The sequence below is a fragment of the Phycodurus eques genome, chromosome 19 (assembly GCF_024500275.1).
Source record: "Phycodurus eques isolate BA_2022a chromosome 19, UOR_Pequ_1.1, whole genome shotgun sequence".
NCBI lineage: Eukaryota > Metazoa > Chordata > Actinopteri > Syngnathiformes > Syngnathidae > Phycodurus > Phycodurus eques.
The window spans coordinates 10,242,950-10,264,158 of NC_084543.1; the positions used below are offsets into that span (position 1 = coordinate 10,242,950).

Genomic DNA, 21,209 nt, shown 5'->3' on the forward strand with positions numbered 1-21,209 from the left:
CGCGCTCTTTTGTTGATGGAAGCGAGCCAATGAGGAAAGAGGGGGCGTGGCTTCAAGCGTGGGCTCGACAAGTACGGTCAAGAGCCGAAGGGAGACTTTAGGAGAGCTTGGAAAATATCTTAAACATATCGGTTTATTTATGAATGACAATTAAAAGTGTTGGTTGACAAACTCACAACGCACATAAAAAGGTTGCAACGATGTTTTCTAATGTAAGTTTATCACGTTGCATTGGTTAAAACTGAAGCATGTCACTGAATTGTTTGTTATCAATTATTAATAAAAGGGAGTGCATGAAATTGAAGCATTTAAATTAATGATGTGATGATTTTGCAGCGTCATTTTTTTCAGTAAAATGTGAGCAATAATTCTTTCCAGGAATCACAGACCCCAAAACGTTTGTTTAAAAATCTATGATTTAATTTTAAATGATTTCTTTTACAGGAAGTCATTCATTTGCAACTTTTAAATCGACTTTAAACCAACAGCAGTTGACATCAAATGTGGGAAAAAACAATCCCATATATTTTTTTAACTATTCTTGAAAACAATAACTTCTTATTTTGCTGTGTGGCTAATTAATTACGTAGGTTGTACATTAGTTGCATGAGACTGCACATAAATGCATTAAATCAACAACTGAACTTGTTGGACGTATTTATTTAGCTCTATATTTTTAAAAAATACATTACGTTTTAAATACTATAATTTATAATTCAGTTAGTAATAGTTTGTATATTTTTAAAGTATGAAAACTATTTGTAGAATGCCACAGAACTACACACACAATATAAATGATCAATCCCTTCACATAAGTAAAAGCATTTTTATATATAAGTTCCCAAATTAGATTTAAATATATATATATATATATCATGTATGCATTGTTATAACATTGACATAGACATATAAATAAATGATAAAGAGCACAACAGGCAAAAATTTTATATGAAAACTGATCTGGCAAGTTCAGGAGAGGTTGATGTAGAGATTATTTAGAGTGGGAATCACGTTGCAACCTCACAGAAATATTAATTTCATGTAGTAAAAATATACTATTTATAGATGTGGACAAAAAAGAAGATGTTTTTGTGACTATTGGTATGTACTCACCATGCAGGCTTAAATCCAGCTGCAAAGTGTTCAGGAATTGCTGTCGTCGTTCCCATCGTAATGTCATTGTTCAAAGACATAAAATGTACACAGACACGATACACGGCATTGCTATATTTTACAAGCACATCTGTGACATTTTTCCCCACACTTGAGCAACAGGTGGCACAGTAACCCCTAAATGTCTTTGTATCTACCAAGAAACACACACCGATTTCTCATTTTATTGGTTTCCCTCTCTCACATTAGCATATAGAAAAGCAAACGACAATTATCTTACTTAAATCTAATTTTGCTTTTTTCCCCCCTTTCTGTTATTTGCTTCATTTTTTTCTGAAACAAAACAAGCTTTAAAGTTTCCCCCCACCCCAGGATTAACTTGTATAAAATTCCTGTAACCGTGACTTTTGATAAATGAACAATTTAATGTTGAAAAAAATGCACATAATAAAATGAGTCTCCTTGGAATTCCATAACATTGATCAAAACATGGTGATAAATTTCTGATTTTGCAACTTCTTGTCTTTAGCAATGTTCAGCACGATTAACTCTGCAATTGCCTTCCACTGGGCTCCTCTCATCATACAAAAAACTATTTTGGAAAAAAATTATTCCGCTAATGTTGCCAGAATCTGGGTGGGAATTATTGTCGCTAGTCACTTTTTTGAAAAATGGTCGCTAAAAGTTCCTCAATACTGCCACCAAACTCTTAGTTGGCAACACTGACACTGCTTTTGTAAAGTAGCTCCTCTCTATTCCCAGCCATGTTGTTAGTGTCAACAGTGTATGTCAGAGGGGATGGGCTTTCAACAAGAGAAACCACCCCAAAAAATACAATTTCACAAAAAAAATGTTCTGACAACTCAAATTAATTAATAAAATCGATTAATAACCCAGCCCTACTGCCAATCAAGGGAAATAATATATTAGTTTAACAATTAAAAACACAAAACATACACTGTAAGAGCATACAAAACAAACGAGCAAAAAGTATATATATATATATATATAAAAAATATTTACATCAAAATCTTTTACTGTTTCCAAAAAGTAATTTAGTCGTTTCGTGTAGTTAATCCTGACTGTAACATGAACGTACAAAAAAAAAAAAAAAAATGAATCTTATAGTATAACCAAACACTGGAGGCTGTTTTACCAAACAGGCTAACCAAAACATCTGAGTGGGAATCTATTTGCTAACTTTTAAAAAAAAATGTTTTTACCGTTTTCCAAAACTTTGTCATTTGCTCACTTAATCCTTAATATCACATTTGAGAGTACAATTAAATGAACAGCACCTTTTGGACATTATAAGCAAATATGTGCTTATAAAAGTCACGTTGCAATTTGTTTTTTACCACCAAATTATGTAAAATGATGAGTAAAAGTCAGTCTGACTTTCCCTCTATCCCACGCTGACAAAGTTAATTTACAATATATGCCTGACGAAAGTGCTCGTTTTTCACCGCCAAATGATGTAAAATGATGAGTAAAAGTCATAACCCGACTTTCCCTCTCAATCCCGCTCTGACAAAGTTAATTCACAATCTATGCCTGACAAAAGTGTATTGGATATTGAGGTAACGCTACAGTTACGTTTTTATGTATTGAGATATGATTCCTTGTTTCTTCACAGGATGCCGACATTCCCATATTATTTACCTTCCAGTTAGCATGTGGCTAATAAAAGCTGAGCTAGTGTTGAGTTCCACGCGGACGAAAAAAAAGCAAATAAATGTTTAGGCCGAGCTGGTTGACATCGGATCCCCAAGCAGGTCGTGTGTTTTTCCGTCTTCTTATTCTTCCGGATGAAACAGCTGGTCTGTTCAATCCCCTTTCACCCTCTCGGATGAAACTCTGGATCAGCTTGGGCACTTTACGAGGACGCTGCAGCTCAAGCGGCCTTGGACAAAATCCATCAGACCACCCCTCACACGTCCCCCACGTCCCTTAACGATGTCCCAACCTTTTATGGCGGCAGGATGGACAGCGATAGCGATGTAACCAAACACCAAAATGTCAGAATGAATGGCCGGAAAGGGGCGCCCGTGTTGACCAACAGGTGCATTGTTAAATTAGGATTATTAAAAATTCAACCAGCAAGGTTGATGTTTTAAGGAGGACCCTATTTTTAAAATGTGATGTGTTTGACCATTATTGAGCAAAGGACTTTTAATATGAATCTTGTCCAACCGGTCGGTGTCAAGCATTTGAGTCCATCGGTTTGTAGAATGAAGTTGTAAGTAATGATACCGACTGCTAGGCTAACTTTTTGTGCTAGCTCACTTGTGATAAATGGAAGTGTTTTTTTGTGTGTTTTTTTTTACTTTTTGTGAGATTATCATTTTGATCTTAAGTAATTTGTGTTTGGCATTCGAGTCCATCTGTTTGTAGAATGAAGTGAAGATGTAGACTGCTACATTAGCTTATAGATCTAGCTGCTAGCTAGTCACGAGTGATTACAATAGTCTTAAAAAAAAAATTGTGAGCAAAGGACTATAATTTGGATCTTGTTCCACCTGTGTAAAGCATTTAAGTCCATCTGTTTATAGAATGAAGCACTGAGTGAAGTGTGCTTCCTGTGCTAGCTGTCAGCTAGAACTCCAGGAATTAAAATGTAGCTTGGAGAGTGAAGACTGCTATGTTAGCTTCTTGTGCTAGCCAATAGTTAGTCACTGGTGACTAAAAGCAGTCTTTTCTCAAACCTTTTAAAGCAAAGGACTAATTTGGATCATGTTCCAGCAGCATTGAGCATTTGAGTCCATCAGAGTGATGTAAACTGCAAAATTGACTAGTTCGCTAGCTAGCACAGGTGATTAAAAGGCAGTGGTTTCTTTAAGGTTGCAAACAAAGGACTACGATTTGGATCGTGTTACATCAGTGTTGTACATTTGATGAATTGTGGATAGGACGGAGTAGACAGTTAGGTTAGCTCCTTGCACTAGCCACCAGCTAAACAGCCACCATATGCTTGCCACTAGTCATTAAAAGCAAATGTGTTTCATGTTTAACATAGGAGTGGTTTTATTTTTTATTTACATCATATTAGACTGATTAAATTCCTGTGCTAATCATGATTAAATGTTATTTAAACATTTCCTGTACAGTTTATAAAGGTTTCAAGATGGCCTACCTTTGATGTGGGCTGCCATGAGTTTGACACCCTTGCCTTACAAAAGAGGTAGTGCTGGGCCCTCTTATAAATAAATACATATTTACAATGCAGACACCGGGGCCATGAAAATTGTTTTGTGTAAAAACGATGTGTCCAACCCACACAATTGTGTTAGCTCGTGCTAGCGTCGTCGTCGTCGTCGCGAGGCTTCTTGCACGTGAGCGCAAGCAGCAACAGCATGGGAAGGTGCCACAGGCTGCAGAAGAAAAGCTTGCGGGCGCTGGTGCGGTCACCCCTCCGGTAGAATTGGAAGGCCAGCAGGGTAATGTATGCGTTAATGGGCAGCGACGCAAGGGGGAAGGTCCACGTGGTGACACCCAGCACGGGCGCGGCTGTCGCAAGGCCACCCAGTGCCATGCTGTGCCGCAGGGCCACGCGCCGGCACATTGCCGGGTGCGTGACCGACATCATGCGGTAGCCGCCGCGCGAGTAGTCCTCTCTCAGGTTCCAGCTGAGGGCATTGAAGTGCGGGAACTGCCAGCTGTACAGGAAGCCGCCCAACAGCAGAGCACCTGCAGAGCGAAAGAGGCAGGGCTTAGTGCGTGTGACCGGACGCTAGGGGTGAGCAGAAACATCAAACAATCGAAGGATTCTTCCCTCTACTTCAATATCGATTCAGCAAATTCTCTGAATCACTTCACCTCCTGGCCAGTGGAGGGGGCTTAGCCTGTGATTCATGTTGTATGGATGAAGGCCACACTCGACCAAAACACAAAAGTAAGGTCTTAGATAATTTTCATCACAACTTGCAGGAGAAAAAACATTAAGTGTACATGCTGTGGTCTTCAATGTTTACACCGGACTGTCATGTTTTATACTTTTGTACTCCATATGGACATATGAGTAGTTACTAGGGCTGCATGATATTGGGGGGGGAATGCTGTTGTGATTCACCCCCCACCCCCACCTTGGCATATATTGCAATTTGAAATAATACAGGATCATTGTTGGGAAAGTTAATTTTCTTTGCAACCTGGTTCAAAGTTGAGGTCACCATTCCAAAAATAAACTAGTTCAGTTCATAATTCAAAATTATGAACTATGTTCACCAGTCCAAAAAGGACATAGTTCATATTTTTTTTCCTCCCAATACTGTATGTTGCTGACAGGCTATTACACTCAAAACACTCACGTTTCATTTTCCCTTTATTGCCACACAGTCAGTCCACACTAGTAGCCAGCTGCAGCACGACATGTCACTTGGTGTTTTTTAATTTTGTTTTTTAATGAGGAAATAAAACAAAAACAGGAATGTAGTTCTTTATGTACAAACAAAAACATGCATCACAGTATGACAGGAACGATGGTGAAATTACATTGATGACAATGCATTCCAGGCAGCTCTGGCTGACTATATTTACAACATATTTTGTAAAAGACAAAATAAATTCAAAATGATCACAGTGTGATAACTAAAGCATTCTGATACAAATAATTTTGAGTAATCCATTTTTTATAATTATGTATTGTATTACAAAAGGATCAAGGTACATATTCAGTCCCATTTACAGTGTCCCTGAATGCACCTCACGCAACTGGTGAGTTCCAGCCTATATTAGTTTAATTCTGAAGCTTGAAATAGGAAATGCAGCAGGTGTACGTTGTTTGCCATATCCTCTTTCATAGTTATCATACAAGGAGATACGTATACAACACTCTGGGCTGCTCTGTGTGTTGTCTGAAACGTTATAATTTACCGTAAAATGAGTGCTAATCTTATTAGCTGTCCAAATAGGTCCCTCTGCTGCTCACTTTTAATATTACAGTTGATTCATGATATTACAGTACACCAACATCACAGCAGACCCTGGAATGTGACTATTACGTGCACGTCCATTGGGATGACAATGCTCAAACAATATATCGTGCAGCCCCAGGTAGGCTAACACTACAATGTTACGATGCCCTATTACTGTGCAGAATTTTATTTTCAGATGCAGTGTGGAGTTTGTATGCTCTTCCCGTGCCTGTGTGGGTTTCCTCTAGATACTCCGCTTTCCTCCCACATACCAAAACCATGCATGGTAGGTTAACTAATCTAAATTGCTCGTAAGTGTGAATGTGAGTGTGAATGGTGGTTTATGTGCTCTGTGATTGGCTGGCGACCAGTTCAGAGTGTACCCCGCCTCGCAACCAAAGATAGCTGGTGTAGGCGCCAGCACGCCCGCGACCCTAGTGAGTATAAGCGGTTCTGAAAATGGATGGATCTGAGAGCCCTCAAAAAAGAAATGGTGAAATATCACGTTCACATGGGCAGGAATTAATGAATCAGTATCAAATAATTTAATCATTATGAAATCAAATTATCAACTCAAGAATCAAAATTGAATTGAATCGCAACATAGAATCAAAATCAAATCATGAGGTTCTTAATATACAGCCCTACCAGAAGCAACTATGCTTGCTGCAGTTCATATTCCTTGCCGTGCATACAGTAGTCATAGTATATATTGATTCATTTATAGTTCATGAATAACTCTTGCTGATGTTTATGGTGTTTTTTTTTCTCACTACATACAACACTGCTGACTGTTCTTGCTGTACAATCACTTATGTATAGATATCATGCATAGTATATACTTATGTATAGTTCCTGGTGTTAATTTCATGAGCAATTTGATTATTTATTGATAACTTTTATTAGTACTGTATTGTCGTTTTGCTACAAGCGTCATGTTGTTGCACTTCTTTCAACAGCAATGACACACAATTTTCAACATTCTCCACTGGATGCAGGTACCTGGGTCCACGCAGCCTGTGGCGGCTGTCCAGCCCATGACAGGTGGTATGGCGCCCACCACAGCACCCGCCCACGTGTTGGCGATGGTGAGCCTCTTAAGCGGCGTGTAGCAACACGTGTACAGCAAGATGTTGAGGGCGCCCAGGAAGCCCGTCAGCGGGTTGACGGCGTACGTCAGCAGCAGCACACCGGGTACACCGCACGCCACCGCAAAGGCGACAGCGTGGAGGGGGCTGAAGATGATGACGATAATGGATAAAAACAAGAGCGTCAGGTGAGTTGGTGTACACGCGCACACACGTGTACACGCACACGCGTACACGCACGCACACACATACGCGTACACGCACGCATGTGCACGCGTACATGCACGCACGTGTACATGCACACACACATGCACTCACGAGAGTCAGCAGAGCGTCTACAAACAGGAGGCTTAGAAGAAACTCATCTGATAATAGTTTTAGGCCGGAAACATTGACAACACGCCTCAGATCAAAACCAGAAGAGTAAACCCCTTAAACCGGATGAAGACCACCTCCTTCTTCTCTTTATCCATTTATTTCCTATTGAAAGCAGCTTCACGTTCGCCGCTAAACGCACCGTAAATTAGAGAGCACCAATTAACATCTTGACCAAACTGAGGAGCTTTCTTCTTCAAAATATTTTTTTTTGGGTGGTGGAGCATTAATGTAATTACTGTTGTTTTATGTGGTCTGGGTGTTGAGGGGGGCGGGCAAGGGGATTGTGGATCAGTGGGGCTTCAGGGAAGGGATAGGGGAAATGCGTCACATGGACTGACGTGGCTTTGATGATATCAGGTGGCTAATGCAAAAAAATAAAGAAATTAATCAAAAATGCTGAAATGGGGCGGCACGGTGGCCGACTGGTTAGAGCGTCAGCCTCACAGTTCTGAGGACCCAGGTTCAATCCCCGGCCCCGCCTGTGTGGAGTTTGCATGTTCTTCCCGTGCCTGTATGGGTTTTCTCCGGGCACTCCGGTTTCCTCCCACATCCCAAAAACATGCATGAATTGGAGACTCTAAATTGCCCGTAGGCATGACTGTGAGTGTGAATGGTTGTTTGCTCCTATGTGCCCTGCGATTGGCTGGCAACCAGTTCAGACCGCGACTCTAGTGAGGAGAAGCGGCTCAGACAATGGATGGATGGATGGATGCTGAAATGAGAGTTTTTCTTTTAAGCAACCTGGGAGCCACTGAGCCTCCTGACATGAGACATTGTTTCAGATTTTCGCAATGAGCTGATGCCAGTGCTGGTTCAGAGCTAAATCCAAAATCAGCATTGTATATTTGGTCTTTTTAATGCCACTTGTACCCTTTCACACTGAGCTAACAAGTTTGCTCCTGCGGTATAAAGAAAGACTAAAGACCCTGTGCTAATTCTGTTTCTAGCGCCAAACCAGAAGTGGTCCTGGCTCAGTGTGAAGTGGGTGCTAATAAACCTAAAATGCACTCACTTGTACTAAAAGGCACCCACTTGTACCCCTTTCACACTAAGCTGGTGCCAGTTCAGAGCTGGAGCCAAAATTAGAACTAGTTCTTTGATCTTTCTTTTACTGCAAATGGTCCCTCTTAGTTCAGTAAGAAAGAGGTACAAATGAGTGCCTTTGCTGTTAAAAAAATAAAATAAAAATGAAAACCAGTACTAATTCTGGCTTTCTGGACAAATAAGAAGTGGTACCAGCTCATTGTGAAAGTGGTACAACAAGTGATTTGGAGTTGTAGCCAAAATCCACATCTTTTAGTCTTTTTACACAAACGCGCAACTTGTTGTATCCCTTTCACACTGAGCTAAAAAACAAAACAAAAAAATGATTTAGGATTTACAGTCAAAGGATCAAAGAATCTGTCCTATTTTTTGCTCTCCCGCCAAACCAGAAGTAGTACTAGCTCAGTGTGAAAGGGGGTTACCAGTGGCGGACAGTGCTGGTTTGGTGCTCGAGATAAAATTATCGCGGTCTGGTCGGTTTGGTCTTTATAACACAAAAGGACCAACTCCCACTCTTTTCACACTGGGTTTGGAAATAAGCGAAAATTACTACCAGTTTTTTTTTTTTTTAAACTCTTTTTACTGCAAAAGCATTTTCCACTTGGCTGATGGGCACTGCCGGTTTTGGAGAAAAAGTAACCACTTGTGCTCCTTTAGACCAAGTTCAGAACTAAACTTTAAATTTAGCACAGGTCCTTTAATCTTGCACTGCAAAGCACACGCACTGTCACACTGCTTAGAATTCACATTTTGCATAAATCTGTAGCTATCTGCGGGACTTCTGAGGGTGTTGGGGAAAAAAACCTGAGCAGTCTAGTAAAGCAGAGGACTGTACCTGATCTGTCCTCGGACGAGTGGACGGTTCTTAGTTCTGTTCATATTGGAGTCAAAAGGCACCTCAAAGTACTGCGGAAACACCAAGCGCATCATTGCATGAGAGACACCAACAATACTAATAGTGTGTATATAGGATACATAATAGTGAGTGTTGTACAACTCTCCCCCTCAGGCAGCAGTAAGTGACTGTCACCTTGACGTAGTGCAGCCGTGCTCTGCCTCTGAAGCAACATTTATTTACATTCAAGTTGACATGTCCTCAAATGTTATTTTTAGTGCTGATAACCTCAGGAAGGGAGGACGTCACTTCACATATGGAGTTGACTTGTCCCTATTTAATGGCTAGCCATCAAACTTTGCTGCTATGCTCGAGAAATACAACAAATACTAAAATGTATCCCATGATAAACTTTGAAGGACCCCTGGAAATGTCTGAATCATTAGTTTCATTTTATGGCAAGTCGCCAAACTTCGCCACAATATCATAAGTATAACAAAAATCCTTCATAATTTAGCATCGCGCAAAGTGTTCAGTATACGCGGTTCAAATTTGATAGCACTCCAACAAAATCTCTAGGATGAGCTTGTCTTTGAAGTATCGAACTCTGAACTACCGAAATGGCCGCTTTGATCCAAAATGTTAGACTTCCTGTCTCTTTCAGGACTGGGTTCTTAAGACGTTTTTGTGGGTCTACTTATGGTAGACACACCAACCACATTTCACACTGCTGGAACTTGCTTTGTGGGCAAAATTTTCCCCAAAATTAAGGGGCATCGGGCTTCTTACCACTCACCCTACACTCAAGTCTGAATGGCCTCAAGGTGGTAGGTGGAGGCTGTTTGGTGGGATGTGATGCTGGTGATGTGTGCGAGTGAGTGTGAATGTTGTGGGATACAAGTCTGTGGAAAAAAATACTTATACTCCCGTTTTATGGTCCGCTCTGGAGAACGCTTTAAAGTGCTCCCACGAGATTGGCAATGTGTGACTAAAACGTGAACACATGGGGTGCTTAACTACAGGAACTAGCTATTGTGTGTGTGTGTGTGTGTCTGCATGTATGTTTTTTATTTCCTCATAACAGCCTTGTACTAATGAAGAAAACAGATCAAGCCAGTGTGAATATCTGTGTAAAATTCAGCCGATTCCTTTCTTAAAAACCACCGACAACATGACTGAGCATACATTTTATTTACAGTGATGTATATCAGACAGTGCACCTTTCAACGTGATGAAATTTGACGACCATTCGACGATGCTCGGAATGCAGGAGAACCACCACAGTTAATGCGGAAATAGCGGGGGCACAGAAATACATCACACGCCCACAATGGTGGAGCTTTTAATGTTCCGTTCCTTTTGGATCGCACAGCTGCGTATGCGGCCGTGGGACCTGGAGAACGGGGCGGAGGTGTTAATTCTATTTCCTAGGTCAGGAAATGCGTCGGGAGAGAAGCGTCGGAGCAGAGCGGCGCTGAAGCAGGCCTCATGCAGGACCTCCGCCAACTTAAGATCTCGCGGACAAAACCATCAACCCGCCTACCAATTGTATCATCGCGATGCAAAAAGAATCTATCATTGTATTCAGAATAATTGCAATAAACCGAAAGGGTAAAGCGAAATGTAGTTAAATCGTTCTGGGCTGAAATAGCTCAAAAGTACAAGGGTTGTGTGTTTATTTGTTAGGACCTATTTTTTTAGCTGCTTCCATCTTTCAAAGCACATCACCGCTAATGTGCACTGCTTCCACATGGCCGCGAACAGAGTGGAACGAGTTTACAAAAGAAGAGTCAGTGTTGCTAAACAAGTGACTTTTTTTTTTTTTTAACTCTATTTAGCGACTTTTCCGATCTCCTTGGTGACTGTTTTTCAAAAAAGTGATGACCGACTTTAAATCCTGTTAAGAAACAGCCTGCCCTGTGTGTTTTTTTAGGGCTTCTTGAGACTTTTTTGTGGGTCCAATGAGACATACCTAATAAATATCATCCAATTGTATTGGACTAGAACAGCAGTTCACAGATAACAGAGGTCAACTCCATGCAACAGAGGAGAAGCAGTTCTTAGAAGTGATTATGTTTCTTGTTCTTGTAAATAGCTCACTGTATGGAGTATTTACACAATTTTCTTAATCATTCACAAGTGTATAAACTAAAAAATGAAAAAGGCTCCATGCAACACAAGTGTCTAATTTCGTAGCAATCGAACAAAATTTCTAGGACAAGTTGGTCTTTGAAGGACCCGTGGGGGAAGAAAAAACAGACTAAAAAGATTGCTTCCAACCAAAATGGTGAAATTTCTGTCTTTCTGTTCATGGCTGCTTGAGAAGGTTGTAGATACTCAATATCAACACACTTACCAGATTTAACCTAAACCACCAGTTTAATTGTCCTAGGCTGTAATAGCTCTTCACACGTAACAGAAATTGATCGACCCCATGCCTCACAGATATAATGCCATTCTAAGATTAAATGATTTCACCGACCTCAGTACTGGTCCACAGGAAAGTAAAATCTTGTGTGTGTCAATGCAAATAAAGAACTGTGTGTTGACTCTTAAACAAATCAAAACATTTGACTTATGAGGATGTCAAAGACTAATGTTCATGGTCTTTCAATTGAACACAAACAAGCGAACGTCCAAGTCCGTCCACCATCTTTGTGGTCCCCTCCACTATTTGTCTCATTTTATTTTGTCTTTATAGCCAACCAAGCTCATCTGGTTCGCATCAGTTGACCGCCCAGCCCATTTTTTTTTATTGTTTCCGCTCGACACCCCCTGTGTGTTACAGTGTTACTGTGACAGCACTGGAATATTTGCTCCATTTGCGTGTTGGCAATTTCAATTACTTTCATATTCTTTTAAGAACAGTTAAATTTCCCCAACAATGACAAGAAAAAGACTCGACTGTGGAGGTGTCTTGCTGCATACGTACATTGGGCTCTAGGCACACTTTAAAATCAGTTATGCAGTTTAATTACTACAAATGAATTGGTCACTTAAAATATCAAAACAATGACATAAGCAAAAATTAACTGAGGTGGAGTCTATTCTTTTACACCCACACACATACACGTACAACACAAATGTAAGGACAATTACGTCGCAGACAAGGACAGAAAACAGGCGACGGGGGAAGTTAAAAGAAGATCAGTAGAACCTTTGAGCTATTACAGCTGAACGTGATCCAAAACCAAGCAGCAGAGGTCTATTGATAACAGACTGCACCACAGCTTCTTCCTACACACACACACACACACACACACACACACAAACACACTAAGAAAGCCTTGAAGTTAAAAGGATGTTCCTGAAATGCTGACAATGTCGACAATCTGGGTTTAGAAACTTAACAGTTGATGCTGAATTGGGTCACCTTCAGAAATGTAATCTGTATGATGAGAAGCTGCGTTGCAAAATCAAAATGCCAAAGAAAAAAACAAAACAAGTTAAGGCTGAGTAATTGATCGATTTTATCCTGCAATTCAAGTTTATGAGTCAGGACACAGGACCCTTACAACAGCGGTCATTTATTGATACGTGGGGAACTTTTGACCGTAGGTATGTGCTTCCAAGCCAGATAGTTTGTTGAGATTGCCTTGCCTCACCTGTACAACTCTAGATTGCTGACATCAGGCCGAAAACCTTAACCATCACTTTTCAGGAAAATGAAAAAAAAAACAGCATGTTTGTTGAGCCATAAACATTGCATCGTCAAAAGCAAGCAAGCCATTTTCAACACTTTAGAATACTCAATAATTTGAATAAAAAAAGAACAGACCCACGTGGGGAGTGACCAATAGTATCAGTTTATGAAAAAATTGACCAAATTTGGACATAGGTTTCAGCCCAACACCAGCGATATGAGAAAAGACAGCGATGGAGGGGTTGACAACAGACATATGGACCAGCCTAGCCATATAGTTTGACATTTTATGACGTTAAATTGTTGAATATTTAAAATGTTAATTCATTAGGGATCGTGTTCAGAAACTGTACATTTTCTTGGAGGAGGACTTATGGAATATGGTACAAGTGAATGAAGGCAACCCCCCCCCCTCAAAAAAAAAAAAAAAACATTCAAAGCTTGGAGGAAAACATTGATTAGAATCGCTCACGAGTCACTTCTACACGCGGGCCCTCACAATGGAGACACTTCAGGGAAATAATTATTTCCACTAGCTCACAGGCTAACTGGCTAGAAAGCTAACAATGCGGCGAGTTTTTGGGTACAGCGTCAACTCTTCTGAATATTCGGCACATTACTTGATTTTGTGTTTGTGTGCGTCCACATAACTGACACATCAGGGAATTTTAACTGTTTAACAGACAGAGTGGCTGTAATCTTGTGACTGTGTGAGCTACAAAGTCTGTGAGATACAAACACATACTCAATCGACAGCTGAAGGGGACCATGCAGCGGACACGCCCGCACTGTCCTCCAGCTCGAGGGCTGGCTTTATTTTTCATGATTTGGGAGCCTTATTTTATAATTGATTTTTTTTAATCATTCAAATTTAGCAGGCTTTTTGCAAACAACACTTCTCTGTGGTGTGTCAAATTTAAATGGCATTTTTTTGTCCTTTTATAGGGTCTTTAAAGTCAAGCGTGTGTGCACAAGAAAACAGACACACAGCTGAGCAGCTGGAAGGCTTTGGGTCGCAGAAACATCCGCCGGTCCAAACACAGCGTTCCTCTTAACTCGTTTGAAGCAAGCACAGGTGTTCGGGCCTACAGTAAACACGACAATTGGACAGCGTCAACGCTTGTCAGGACGTCACCTGTTTTGATGAGACAAATCTACTGGAGAAAAGCGGCGGCGCTTTCAAAGGGCCTCGTTCAAGACTGTGAACTGCGAACCGGCCCTCTAATCGACAAACAAGCACCAGAGAGATTTACTCAGATTAAGCTCTCGTCACAAATCGCTTCAATGGTTCTGACGGGCGAGAACACGAAATTAAACAGACACTCAACGCAAACACCCGAGAACAAGGTTGTAGGGAGGTGATTTTGAAAAGGCACTGCTGTTCAAATTAAACTGTTTGGAAGATCAAACAGGCCTGCACATATACTGTGGGAGAGGTTTAAGATAAATACAAATCCAATTTAAGTTGCAAACATTGATGAACAAGCGCTCCTACCCCTTTATAAAAGGCAAATCCTCAAAATGATCATTGAACTTTGACGCCGTGCTAGTCAAAAACAGCTTTGCAATTCCCTCTTAGGAGCTCTGGAATAAAATAGCTATTTTACACCAACTGTTTGAATGTTTTCGTTTGCATGGTAGGTTAATTGAAGACTCTAAATTGCCCAAAGGTGTGAATGTGAGTGCGGATGGTTGTTTGTTTATATGTGTCCTGTGATTGGCTGGCGACCAGTTCAGGGTGTACCCCGCCTCTCGCCCGTAGATAGCTGCGATAGGCTCCAGCATGTCTGCAACCCAAGTGAGGATAAGCGGTACGGAAAATAGTTTTCAGATGTGGAACTCCCAACTAATTTCTATATTAAAAAACTTTTTATTGTTTGAATTTTAATCTAATTTCTTGGGGATGGAATTTTGGGTTTTCATTAGCTGTAATCTATAACCATAAACATTTGTTCAACAATTAACTATTTAACCATGTTTGTATTAAGTCTATATAGTATCAGTTTCACTTTTTAACTGAAATTGGACTGAATCTACAATATTCTAATTTATTGACATTATTATTATTGTGTAGTATTAGTAATATTTTATGCACTTGTATACATAAGCCCCCTTGTGACATAAAAGCTAATGGCAGCTAGTAGGAACAGACTACAATAATACCCTTGGATAATGAGCAACATGCTGCTCCACCATGACATTATTATTCCAATTGCCAACCCTATTGCCAAGAGCGTGTTACCCCCGTCACTCGTGGCCGTCCCGCCAGTGCGGAAGCGTCGCCTTGACAAGAATAATTTTTGGCAGGACGGTTGACAACTCATTTCAAGACACCGCCAGGAAACTAAAGGCTCGCCGTCCCCCCTAGTGGACACACTGCCGGGACGCAGACTTTGCAACATCTCATTGTTTCTGCACCATTAAACAAACAATTGGTCTAGCGCTGTATAAAAAGAAATCCATGGGTAGAACTTCCTGAAAAGCCACCATTTTTATATGCAGCAATTAACATAACCTGTGATATTGTTGAGTGGCACCGCCTTCGCTCAACAATTAACAACCTGTTTAAAACAAATTTCTGATAATAACCACCTGCGTTCCTTTGGCCTTTCTTGTTCATAACTGCGAGGAGGCATCCATGAAGCACTTCTTTCTGACATCCATACAGTGAAATGCAGCTGCATACCAAATATTTTAACACTCAGCTGCACCCCTAGACAATCGAGAGCCTTTCAGACTGCATGTCACGTACACCTGCATCGTTATCAGCAAGGATTATTTCTATTAAACATAAGCATTCCGCTCAACCCAGTGATCTGACACGTCGCTGATACTGTACGGGTCCAATTGAAGCGCCCTTGTTAGCCAGGCTGAGACGGGAGAACACAGAGAGGCGAAGGAATCTGCTCCTCTGGCACAGCCCACGTGTTTGGACTGGAGTGAAAAAGCAAGCGCGTCAGCAGCAACAACTGCCGAGTTCGTGCTGCAAAACGATGCCAAACCACGGTACACGAATCCAGCCCAATAGTCCAAATCACGAGACATTCCACCAAAGGATTCAACTAAATAATTTTTTAAGGGTGCCGTTTGTATTTTGACTGAATCTCACAAGTTATGATTTAAGATCTGTCATGGGTCATAATCATTGCGGTATTAAATAAAACCTGGTAGTTTCCAACAGTTTACTCCTGCGTTTTAGATGGCTAGATACAGGGTGGTCACGGATCCTTAAAAAAGGCCTCAATTATCTTTAAAAATTACACTTAATCCTTAAATTCTGCCGCTCAAATGACAGTAAAAGCCACAGACAAAATCTAATAAAATATATAAATATAAAATATTTGACAAATTCGTAAGTACTGTTAGCATAACAGGAATCTGCATTAGTGGAACCACCAACACCCAGGTCTAAAATCTGATCGAGTCTTAAAAAGGACTCTCTTAAACCTGTAGTTATAGAATAAAAACTAAAAAATAAAAATGTTGCCGCAGGGTGTGTAGGCCGTTTTGTGATAGCTATGTCGCCAAAGAAAATAGTGCGACACCGTATCAGTGGATCCTTAGTCACTTAATCATTGATTGCGCTGTTCACAGGTTTAAAAAAATAACACTGACATAATTTTTTGAAACGTACATGACAATTTATTAAGCCGTGTTTTACGTCTCATCATAACAGAGATCAGCCAGAGTGAACCATCAACAATCATTTGAAAGGTCTAAAATTGGATCGACTTGGTCTTAAATCGTCTTAAATATGGCTTATTTAAACTTACACATAATTTCACACAAATGTAACAGTATAGTTTTAAAATCTTAAAGTCCTTGATTTGACTTGGGGAAAAAATTACACTGAATTCTCCAATTACAATGTCTAAAAAAATGCCACAGACAAAATATAATAAAATATTTTACATCGTTTGTGTGTAACAACAAATGATCATTCGTAGGTCAAAAATATGATTGACTTGGCCGCAAAAGGTCTAAAACTTTTCTAAAACTACTAGATACTTTATCGTTAACGCGTAACAAGTTTCTCGCAGTGGGTTGTGTAGGCGGTATGGCGGCAACAAAAATTGAGCGACAATAAGCGAGAAATGCCGTACAGTGCTGATCCTCTCCGTAAACAATAAGTCATGGGTATTAATTCTTGGCTTTTGTGATCATCCACCCCCGCTTTCACCCAGTAACAGAAATGTCGACTTTATGCTAGTAGTAATGCCCAGACAGTCGTGCAAATTAATAATCTGGGTGGACAATTTTTTCCAACAGAAACAAAAAAAATGGATATCACGTTGAAATTCAGTTTGCATGTCATGCGTGAATACAATAACTATTCTTAGTGCAACAGAACTGACAAAAGTAATGATAAGATGCGCTCGGTATGTTAACAAACTGTGACATAATTTATTCCCCGCGGTGGTCAACATAAAACAAAAATAGATGCTCTATTATTTTAAGCCTCACTCTGAAAATGTTCCTTGATATGATTGACTGGATGTAAAACAAAGCTTCCCTTGATCAAATGAAAAAAATAAAAAGAATGTTCTAATTTTAGCCACTTTCTACAAAATCTCCATCCTCCCGGCCGTATTTTCACCAGTGAAACGACTGATCCTCAGCAGGGCTTGCATTAATTATCTGACTAACATGAGGAGATTTAAGCACTTCACTGTGTCCTGTACTCTCACTGTTAATCAAGTGTGCGGCAGCTGAACCGCCGCCAACGGTTCTCTGCCAATCGCAGCATTGCAGTCGCTAACGGCGGTGGTCAGGGGTCGGAGAAGCTGCCTGGGCCCATAGTAACGGTGTCATATTTCGAGGGTTTTTATTGGCTTGATGTGATGGGAGCGTTAAGAAAAATCATTACTGTCCTAACAGTAAATAGGGCCAGGAAAAAATATTCCTATCTTGGTGTATCATATACAGCCAATTGCATTTAACCAAAGCCATATCACAGCAGGCGGCTAAAAAGCCATTATTACAGTTGAATGGGCTTCTCCTGCCCACAGAGGCACTAATTACAAGGCAAAACTCAAGAGATAATAGGTGCACACGGGCGGGAAAAGGAGCAAGACCACAATGTTAGATCTATGCAAGAACACATAGAAGAACTGTTTCATCAACTGAATCTGGGTGAGCTACTCAAAGAAAGCGTTCCACACCCTCCTGTGTGGACACACACACACACACACACACACACACACACACACACACACACACACACACACACACACTGGTCTTGCAAAGCAATTAAAGATGAGTGGGAGTAGAATGAATGGCAGCCTCGACTAGAATAACTAAAATGTGTTAAAAGCACTGGCGTGTGCGGCGATGGAGGTATGTGGGCAGGCTGGTAATGACCCTTGAATTGCATCCAAATGGGCAAAAAAAAAAAAACCTCCAAAGATTTCAGCTCATTTTTGCACAGGAGACGAGGTGCAAACTAATGCATATGTAAACAGAGAACGAGGGCAAATTCTACAAATGATGCGTGCTGAACAAACAGATGTGGTGACTTCGGCGCATTGCACTTTGATTTCCAGAAGTGGAAGGCTTGAATTGAGCGTGCACTGTTGTCTCGCAGGCATCGCTCGCACGAGCAGGTCTACCTTTGTCAATTATTCACACGTTTTAGCGTTGCCGCTTCCCTAAGGCCGACTTGCCTTTAAATAGAGCGGAGGCCAAAGTTGAGATTAAAAAATACTCAAATACTGTACATAGATTAAAAAAAACTCAAGATGATCGAAATATCAGCCCTGCAAAAATGTATCCTTTATCTGCTGTAAAATCACAAGAGTGCATAACTCTTTCACAAAGTCTTTGTTTCTGCATAATTGGCAAAAACAAAACAAAAATATCCTGTCAGAATATGGAAGCAACCCAGTGGATGACTGTGAATAGTGAAAATGCGAATATGCGGGGAACGCTTATAAAACTCTAGGATAAGTTCATCTTTGAAAGACCCCTGAAAATAGGTGCTTGGACATGATTATTATTATTTTTTAAACTATTTTCATCGGTCCACTCCGAATAGCTAAATGTTGAAAAAAGCCCTCAAAATTTTTTATTATTTGGCCTAATAATGATGAAGCAATGACTTTTTCTTTAACTAAAACCCTGAAATATCAAACAACCTGCAAGGACAACACAATGCCTGCTAAAAATGCTGACACAAGCGGTAAAATATGACGCCAATCTTTCATTACCTGCTGAAAACACCGCAAAGAAAACAAACACATCACGACGCGTTACACTTTGTTTCTGCACATTTGCTCAGCTGTTGCCAAAACAGCGGCAGAGGTGCAGAAAGGTTCGCCGATGTCAGACGCCGTTCAGATGGGTGGTTCCTCCTCCTGACTCAAGTCTGGCTTGTGTCTGCATTTCAGAGGTGAGGCCCATAACAGTGTTTTGTGTCCTCAACTAAAAGGCCAATCACGGAGGCAGGGAGCAGGGCCTCCACCGGTCCATAAAGCCTTTACACGAAAGGCCAGCATACGGTGGTGATGCCTTTGCCCTGACAAGCTGGCAGGAAACCATCTTGACAGGAAATAATGACACTTCCGGTCATCTTCAGTGACATAACCTTGGTCTTTGAAGTAAAGACAGCATTCTTTATGTAAAAACTCATTGTATTAATTTATTCCGAAGAGACTAGTCTCTTAATTTTGTAGCTTTTCTCTTGGCTGCACTGGTTCCAGTTCATGTACACAGATGTTAGAATGTTTTGTCCAAACTGATTTCAGCCTCTATGTGATGCCATGTTAATCTCATCTGCCTAGGGTCCTCAGAATCAGTAGTGCTGGCCGTTCAAATCGCATCCTCGCTGAGGTGCACTGCTTGCACTAACGAAATAGCTGCGAACAGAGAGGGGCTACTTCAGAAAAGCACAGTCAGTGTTGGCTAGACACTCTTAAAACCCCTCGTGACTTTTTTTCAATATACTACAGACTTTACTTCTCCATAAGAAAGAGACATGAGAGGAATCTTTTTCACAGCCTTTTGCATATGACAAAAAAGAAGCCTGGTGGAATGCAATCACTGAGTCAACAGAGCTCAACATAGCCATTTATGCATAGCAAAAGCAATGATTTATTGGAAACTTTCGACCCACAGTACAGCATGTGCTTCCAAGTCTCAAATATTTTGCAAGTCATGTTTTTGTTCTAAATGCCATTATCATTTGCCCGTTTTGTATCAGGGAAAACAAATAATTTAAATTCAGAAATCTTATTTTTGCGGGAGGAGGGGGGAACCCCACCACCCACCAGATTTCATTTTTTGGGCCATATCACCCAGCCCTACTATGAATCTTTAACAATCTAGTTTGACATCAAAGGAGTCACGCCAATGAAAATAAACTGCTAAACAGCTACTAGTTAAATTGTTTAACCTCCTTGCCCATGCGGTCCAATTAGCACCGGACTTGCTTGTATGCTAATGCGGCTAACCTTTTACCCCGCTGTAGGCGCGCTTATTTGACGGACCTGTTTTTTGTCTTTATCAGAGGACAAAGCATCTGTCTGCCATCTGAGGCTGCGGGAGATTTGTACAGTTCAAATGGACACGAGACAAAAAGGCTTTAAATAAATTAAGCCTAAGACAAGGCAGCCTCGTTAAAGATTGATCCGCGATGGAAGGGGGCTGTCGAGGAGTCCTCTTTGCGTGGCAATTAAAACAAAATAAAAGGACTCTCCATGTGTCCTCATTGAGGCTGCAAGCATCAAAGGCACTCAAGTCAAAGATCAACGCGCTCTTTTGTTTTAGCTATGCTTGAGGAAAATTACATCTTAAGCACGGCATCTGCATTGAGAAAACGAAGGCCTCTGAGTTGAGTCTGCCATTTGGCAAACACGTCACGTGCTTGACCTTTAAAGCTTAACCCCCCCTATGGATAATTAGCCTGAAGCCATAAGACAAGATGGCCACCGCTACAAGCAACGCATCACAACGATGTGGCTATTACATTCTGGAGCCTTGTTTGAAAGCACTGACTGATCGCCCGTTGCTTTGTTGGTACCGAAAGTAAATGCAACAGGTGATGGTTGCCACAGCAACACTTTTTTACAGAAGAAAATGGTGCCATGACGTGATGAGGACGAGGTTGAGACCAATAATACAAGCTGTCATTGTCACGCAATCCTAAAGGTAATGCAAAATTGGGTACACTTCCTCCTTCATACAAAACAAAAACAAAA

The 21,209-nt window shown here is 40.8% G+C and overlaps 1 protein-coding gene across 1 annotated transcript in view; it reads right to left on the minus strand.

The window, feature by feature from the left end:
* Positions 1–4,137: 4,137 nt before the first annotated feature.
* LOC133417803 (protoheme IX farnesyltransferase, mitochondrial) overlaps positions 4,138–21,209 on the minus strand; it is a 29,045-nt gene continuing 11,973 nt past the window's right edge. The window contains exons 5-7 of the mRNA XM_061705925.1: positions 9,372–9,442; positions 7,029–7,261; positions 4,138–4,800 (exon numbers count right to left, since the gene is read on the minus strand). Of these exons, the coding sequence (XP_061561909.1) occupies positions 4,400–4,800; positions 7,029–7,261; positions 9,372–9,442 (705 nt within the window). The 3' untranslated portion in view covers positions 4,138–4,399. The remainder of the gene's footprint in view (positions 4,801–7,028; positions 7,262–9,371; positions 9,443–21,209) is intronic.